Source organism: Mchenga conophoros, linkage group LG10 (assembly GCF_057382185.1).
Source record: "Mchenga conophoros isolate Kocher_MC1m ecotype Shallow Benthic linkage group LG10, M_conophoros_male_GT1.1, whole genome shotgun sequence".
Lineage (NCBI taxonomy): Eukaryota > Metazoa > Chordata > Actinopteri > Cichliformes > Cichlidae > Mchenga > Mchenga conophoros.
In genome coordinates this window covers 33,951,016-33,958,756 of record NC_140535.1, presented here as the reverse complement: position 1 = coordinate 33,958,756, position 7,741 = coordinate 33,951,016, and the positions used below count along the sequence as shown (strand labels likewise).

Here is a 7,741-nt window from a genome sequence, read left to right as displayed (position 1 = left end):
GATGTCATTGCACAGAGAGATCACATGGTAATTTACACCTGGCTCATCAGCGTACCCAGCGTTTTGTAAACCCTGATTAACATGATTTTTTTTTTTCCTCACCCAGAAAAGACGGAGATACAAAATATGAACTAAAAAAGCCTTGAAAAATCTGTGATTGCTATTTGCAGTGATAATATTATTACTTGTGTTTGTGTGTAAGCTAATATCTATGAAACAGTGTTTAGGTATTCAGCACACAAAACTGACAATATACTTCTGCATCTCATGTTATGTATGCCAACATTAAGGTCTGCTAAGTCAAAGTCAGCTGTAAAGTTGACTTAGCTAGCTAGCTTTAATTTGGCTACATAAATAAAAATCTGCTATGAGATTTCATTACTCTAAAAAGCAAATGTTAGCTATGCATATTTTGTAATTATGTTGTTTACTGATGGTTAATGAGTTCATCTAATATGGTTATTAAACATCAAGTACTATGAAAATGGACGGTGAAGTTACTAGACCTCGTTTGAATAATTTAATGATGCTAAATAGGACTTAGCAGAGCTAGCATTTTGTATTAGCAGGCCCGCATTAGCTAATATTAGCTCTAAAAAACAAGAAGCAGAAGGATTGTTTGGTTTTTCAGCTCAAATCCAACCTTAAGCTATTAGTCTGCTGATGTTGAATCATAGACAATATAAAAGTGGGACATGCTACTTCTAAGTCTGTTTAAAATGTGACACGAACATGTAACTGCCTTTGCAGACATGTGACTGCTAGCAACGTTGATTTGTCTGGCTTGGACAAGTGAATAAGGCCTCAGTTGCACTGGTCCGCGACCATCTGGCAACCTCCTGCAGGAGAACACGTGTGACAGGTTAGCAAATCCCCCCTCGTGATTACAGCAGTCGTCCACAGTTGCCAGCAACTATTCAAGCAATAGTACCCTTCAAAAAGTTGCTCCTTTTGAAACATGCTGAGGCACAAATTTTACTTTTGAAGGTGCACCTTCTCCGGTCCAGTTTGCATTGTACTTTTTCAAGTTTTACCACGTCTTTGCTGGTAGTTGGCAAGTGTTTGCAGACAAGTTGGTGCTTTTCATTAGAATTATGGGCAACTGTACAGGCAATATACCAAACAATCATACACAGGTTTTTAGTGCAGTGTATTCGGTTAGCTATTTAGTTTGTAATGTTAGCTAGTAATCTGAGAGCCCCAATGAGGGTGAACAATATCCACACAAAATAAAAATGCACAAAGGGCTTTGCTATCAGCAGTTGTAGCATCATTTCTGGACGCGTAAAGGCAACGACAGCGAGCTGTGGCTGACTGACTCGAGCTTTCACCTCTGCTGTATTTCCAGTTTTCACCATGTCTCTTCTTCAGACACCGAACTCGTTCCTTTAAAGGTTTGCGTAACAGGTTAATCACACATAAAGTCCACAGATTGACTTAAAGCTTAAAGCTTTTTTGTTTTGCATGTATTTCGACTCTAATTGCTTTCCTCTGCGTCGCCCACCCTGCGTCCCTGACCCTGATGTATGGAAAGTCACATTTGATTCGCGCTGCATTTCAGATAACAATTAGTCTTCACTTTCCATGACTCGTGTGAGAAAGTGGCCTTTGTTTCTCAGAAACTCAAAGTGTGAGGCAAACAAACCCATTTGACGAACTTAATTATACATCACACACTTCCTCGAGGCAGCCCGCGAGCTTGTAATTGTTGAGTCTGCCTTTACCCCCCAGACAGATGTGCACTGCGGTAGATATAAAAATTGTATGTCTCCAAGAATGGCCACAAGCCATACAATAGTTGTTAGAAGACTTCTGAAGATGTCTTCCTGTGACCCATCTTTGAAGCTTATGAAAAATATAAAGTCCCTTTCCTTTCTAGTTGTCTCTTATCGTTCCATACGTCCCGGGACTTTATCTCAGTACCTTCTCAGGCAATAATTCCTTCATGAAACATTCATCAGGCTTCCGCAGAGCCTCTGTTTTAGTTTATTCTTTTATTCTTTTGGGTGCTGCCACGCTGCTGCTGCTGAAGGACAGCGTTAAAGGTGTTTTGACAGTCGCCCCAGGAGGAGACCGCTCGCCATGCCACCGCCACCTCAGTAACACCTGCAGAAGCAATAACCCTCCTGCCTCAGTGGGAGAGACGATTATCATCACTCAGTCCTTTCAGCTGAAGTTTATTCCCTCTCCTTTATGTCTCGCGCTGGGTTAGAAGGACTGGGTGGTTTCAGGGCCTGGCAGTTGGTGACGACGTCTGTGGAGATCAAAGCTGCTGAACAACGTGCTCAGGTTCGGGATGGGGGCTCACCTGAGAAGTGCAGGTAAAAAGCAGGTCTGTACATACAGCCACAAAGATGCAATCTGTTTGTTTGTGTCGGCAGATTCAACTCCAATTTTCTTTATCATTTTCAGCATGACTTTGAAAAGTGAGGTTCTAGAGAAGTGCGATTGAGTAGTTTGAATTGTCTAAACCAAGGGTGTCAAACATGAGGCTCCGGGCCCAGAAAGGGCCGGCAAAGACTGCAGTCAGTTTTGGAAAATGTTAAGGAAAGCATAAATGTTCAACTTTGCAGGACTGTGAGTAAATTACTGTAATTTAACTTGTTAAATCAACAGCTTTACTATTTTTTCAGCTTTTTTGGTGAATTTTTACATTTGAAAATTAATGAATAACATGTAGATTTTAGCTTTAAAACGATTTCAGCTGAGAGGGTCGTGCATACTGAAGCATTACATCAATGCAAAAAATGTAATTTCATGTTTTATTTTATTTTTCATGTTTTATTTTCTTGTTGTGACAGATTCCCTCTTTATTCAACCGTCTCTTCTTCGTTTCCCAGTGTTGACGTCCTTCTCAAATCCTCGTTTCATAAGAAACTTTTCAAAACTTAAACTCTGTTCTTTACCTTCAAAGATAAAGTTTTACTTGTGTTTCTGGTTATATTTAAATTGCATGTATTTTGGCTACCACTGTGCATGACTGCAGTCTGTCTTTACAGAGCACGTGTCAGCTTGAGTCCATTCTGGCGAAGTTATCATCCCACTGGACCCGTGTCTGCGTTTGTCTCAGGAATGTAAGTCCAGTAATCTTTTAATCTTTTAACTCCAGTTTTGGTCTCCACCACCTCTTGAGGTATAAAAAAAACCCCCACTTGTATTACGGCTCAGTAATTACATAGTAACAGAAAATGAAAGGATTAATAAGTTATATATAGTAACCAAAGTATTACCCAAGTAAAAGCATAGTATTAACAATGAGTACATTTGGATTATGCGGTCCCCAACCGGGCCATGGACCGGTTTATGTCCAACAATATTTTCATGGACCGGCCTTTAAGGTGTCGTGGATGAATACAGCAAAATAAGACCAGCGCCAGTACCAAAAAAATAACATTTATTCACAATCACATGGGAAAAGACCCAGGGAAACCAAGTTAACGATAAAATAAAAATAACGATAAAACCATACATTTCATACCCGAGCCTCAACTCTCGCGGCCTGGTACCAAACGACCCCCGGACTGGTACACGTTATTTTGTGATTTCTAGTCTTGGCCGGCTTCTTGAACCTTTGACCTGAGTTCATCCAAAGTTCAGCTCGTGATGCTTTAGCACCATATGGAAGAACAGACTTGTGTGGAAATGAAACCGCCTGCAGGGACTTCTGTTTTCTCTCATTGTCTCTTTCTTACAAGCCTGTTTGGACCGGGGCACGACGTCTTTGCCCCGATAAGTATTTTTACTTCACGTTTCCGTCTTATTGCGTTTATCAGCAGTTTAACCATGTGATCTGAGAGATGAACCAATAAGATATGCAAATTAGCCATATGCAAATTAGACACGATTTGCATAATACATTGCATGTTTATGAGGAGGAGGGAGAGGTGAGGGTTGGAAGGTTTTTTTGGATCGCACTGCCATACTTATTAATCTCTTGTGCTTCAGTGGCGCAGTGTGGCACCTCATCTTCACGCTGCCTGCTGTTTCCCCCGCCTTCCCGCAAAATTACAGTCGGTAATCTGTTTGGCACTCAGACGAGTCACAGAGGAGAGAGAGGGGGAGAAATAACAACAGGAAGCAGGTTTGAGGAGAAATAAACATTTTAATTAGGTGTTTGGCACGGATATGTTTCACACACAAAGCCAGGAATTAAATAACATATCTGGATAGAACATTTGTATTCAGATGTACTTTAAAGTTAAATAATCTGATATAGAATTTAATGACTTTTTCATGCAGTATTCAGGTCAAGCAGGCTTTAAAAGCAACACTCGAAGATCTGTACAAGAATAAATACAAAGTTAAAAAAAAAAATCCTGGAGTTCGGCCTCCGAGTTTTCACCACCGCGGCGTCGTCCCGTGTAGAGGTAGATATCGCTCGTCTGCGAACCGTCACAGGAGCGAATTCAGAAGTTCCGGTGATGGCAAAAAGTGTGTGTAGGCATTAGAAAGTCCCCTTTATTACAGGCATCACCGCCCTGCAGTCCCCGCCAAGCTCGAGAAAGACGATTTGCTCGTCTCTCCTCAGATTTTTCCCGATTGGTTTAGCCAGACCGTCTCTAGAACCGTCGAGCCGACTTCACAGCTTTCGATGTCCTTTTAAGGCGTTCAGGACGGCCGCACGTCGTTCCTTTTCTTTGTTCTCGGTCACAGGTTTGATATAGCAGCCGCTCTCTGGTGGCCGAAAGTCTGCTTCCTGATGTTTTCTGTCCTCGCTTCCTGACTTTGTCCCAGCAGCTTCCCCTGCCTCCTTCTCTTCCTGCCGGTGATGCCATTATTGCAGAAGTCACACTTGCTCCTTTTTTTCCTCAAAGTCAAACCAGCCTCAGCTTTTTCACCCTTCCATCAAAACGTCCTTTGTCAAAGCTCGCCACGCTTTGCATTTTTGTGTGTCTGTGTGTGAACTTGAGTGTGAAGCGTAACAGGCACAGCAGGGAGTGCAGAGGTGCTGCTGGCAATCCGCAAGGTCACCCACAGTAAAAAGCAAACATATAGAGAAAACTCCAACGGCAGAGTTTTCAAACTTCCAGAAAGACGCAGGACAGCGACGGTGCGGTCCGCCCCGTTTCGTCCTGCATTCTGCTCGGTTTGCAGTTCAGCCAGACGTGAAGAAGAGTAGGAGGAGGAGGACGAGCGCTCCAGATGAGCCTGACTTTCTCTGCATGGGCTCATATCTTTGTTTCTTTGTACTCGGCTCTGAAGGAGTCTTTGATGGCCAGCAGACCGGAGGCCAGGCGGAGTCCGCTCACCTTGCTGTGCCACTCCTGCGACCGACCCCTGGAAGATAAAACACAGAGGAGGTGTGTCAGCGGGAAAAAGGTGGGACAGGGGAACTATTACACCGTTACAGGCACACAAATGTCTCCGCACGACAACACAAGTGACATCATGTCTGCTGCTGTTCATTTTTGTAACCTCCTGCGTTTTGCCGCCACAGCAGGACCAAAAAGTTTACGATTGCGTCAGGGAGACGCAGCAGCAGTTTGAAAAGATGACACTCGAAAAACATGCTCCTAAATCAGCTCTGATGAGGTTTCGCCTGTCGTTCAGGACTTACACTGGCCTGCTGGTTCAATCCTCTGATTTTGAACTCAAGTCTCCATCAATGGCTTTAGATCAGGATTCACATCAGGATCAAAAATAGCTTCAAAAATGTGGAATAAAGGTTGATACACACCGAGCGCATTAGGAACAAACGTGGAACGTGGATTTTACAGCTCAAACTTGTCGTGTGACGTGTGGAGACACTGAGCTCGCTGCAAAAATAAATAAATAAATAAATAAATAAAAATCAGAAAAACAAAATTAATCCAATTAAATAGACCAAAAAATCATTTTAACACAAAAGAAATGGGCACGGACTTCACATGTCGGGTGTGTAAAGGCCTTAACAATAAGTACTAATGCCATACTTAAAAAAACGTAGTTTCAGTTTCACAATTTCATCACGTTTATTAAAAGCTGAGAGATGGTGGCCTGCAGGACTCAAAAAATCCTTTTTGATTTTGAAACCCCAAACGACTGGATCCTGGGATCGGTTTGGGCATTTTCTATCGCTTTATCCAGAGGATTATGTTTTAATATCTAACGACTTTTTTTTAAAGCTATATTTTGCAAATGACTTATCGGGGCACACCTGCAGTACCTGCGTGGGCCACCAGGGGGCTGCAGTTTTAGCCAGAGCACAGAGGAAGTACTGCCCCCTTCTGTTTTTTAGACTGTTAACGGACGTATTTCATTGCTGGATTTGTTAAAGCTTGGACTCAAATGAGCACCAAGACTGTTTCGAATGTTGGTCAAATGTTTTATGGTCTTGGTTTGTTTTTTTTAGTCAGGGGTCAGTGCAGGAAGCATGGCAGGCACATCAAAAACTCAAGTCTGTCCTTATGTCTGAGAGCTTTGGATGAGACGACAAAGAAGGTATTCAGAGATTTTGACTGAGGTATGAAGTCCCTTAAATACATTTCTGCAGTTCTTGTTTATAAGTTCTTCTATGCAGGCTAAGAACAGGTAACAGAGCATCTGAGCTTCAGCCTGAAAATCCACGTTGCTTTCCCCGCTCCCTCCCTCCTCGTTGAGGCTGTAACGTGTTTAATTTCCTCTGGAGGCGATAGGATCTCCTTCACAGCCCTGTACTGTAAAAAGCCCCGCTGACCTTGATGCAGTGGATCTATTGTCTTGCCTTCAAAGCTAACAAGCACTTAAAATTAATGCCACAGCAAATAAGCCCGAGACAGGCTGGCGCATCACAGATGTTTAGATGAGAGGAAATTAAAGGCGAGAGGAAGTTGGACAACGGGAAGAGTGAAGGCACTCATCCCTCTGGGCGTTTTCACTTCTTTCTTACGTGATCACTCTTGCGTAACAGGAGCGCGAGCGGGCCGATGTTTGCCTGGAAATGAAGCTGATTTCGCTTCTGTATGCGCTCTACGTCGCATACAGAAGTTTCAGTTTCACAGACGGCTCTTTATTCAGCACGTACTCATCAGAAGCAGACGCGAGTGTGTGATTGTGCACTTCTTTTCACTTCAGTCGTAATGGGCCGACTGAAACGCCTGCTGAGATAATCACACAGTGAGAGATCAAACCCGTCTTTGCTGCTCTGCCCTCGTCTCATGTAGCAAATCACCATTTTCACTCTTTGACTGGAGTTCATTTTCTCACACGGCGACATTCAGGGAAAATTAGGAAATCAAAAGTGAAACGGTAGAAAATCCTGACAAATCTTTGAAATTTTATTTGTGATGCTTGTGTCTCTATGGACAGCATTGATTGGTCTGGTCTTCATCAAAAACTGGATGCAGTTCTATAGACATGTTTCTGGTTCCAGAGGATACATCCTGAGCTTTGTGCAGAAGCTTTGGTGTATAACGGTTTTCTGGGAGCAGTGGTGCAGGTTTTCCACCTGTAGGTTTGTGTTACTTATTTTGTAGAGCTGTTCATGGTTCCCAGGGGATGTACCCTATTCTCACTTATGGACTGCTATGAAACATGTGCAGAGATGTTTCCGAAAGAATGATCATAATCACGTTGGCATTATGGATTCTGCTCGACACTGCTGTCGTAGCTGCCGCGCCAATACTACATGCAGAAATGAGTCCATGACACCAACGTCAGTGTGGTCACTCCTCTGAGAACCAGGAACAAATCTACACGGCAGTCCGTCCTCAAGGATGGAGCAATATTCAAGGATACCTATTGTAAGCAGCTGAGACATCACTTCTGTCGTCACATTTAGGAC

The 7,741-nt window shown here is 43.0% G+C and overlaps 1 protein-coding gene across 3 annotated transcripts in view; it reads right to left on the bottom strand.

Annotated features, from left to right (window-relative positions):
- Window positions 1-4,016: 4,016 nt before the first annotated feature.
- The window catches only part of LOC146566265 (rho GTPase-activating protein 7), a 109,074-nt gene continuing 105,349 nt past the window's right edge, over window positions 4,017-7,741 (bottom strand). The window contains exon 17 of one of the 3 annotated variants that reach the window (XM_085289876.1): window positions 4,017-5,277. In XM_085289876.1, the coding sequence (XP_085146002.1) occupies window positions 5,169-5,277 (109 nt within the window). In that variant the 3' untranslated portion in view covers window positions 4,017-5,168. The remainder of the gene's footprint in view (window positions 5,278-7,741) is intronic. The other 2 variants (XM_085289875.1, XM_085289877.1) reach the window with 2 other exon arrangements.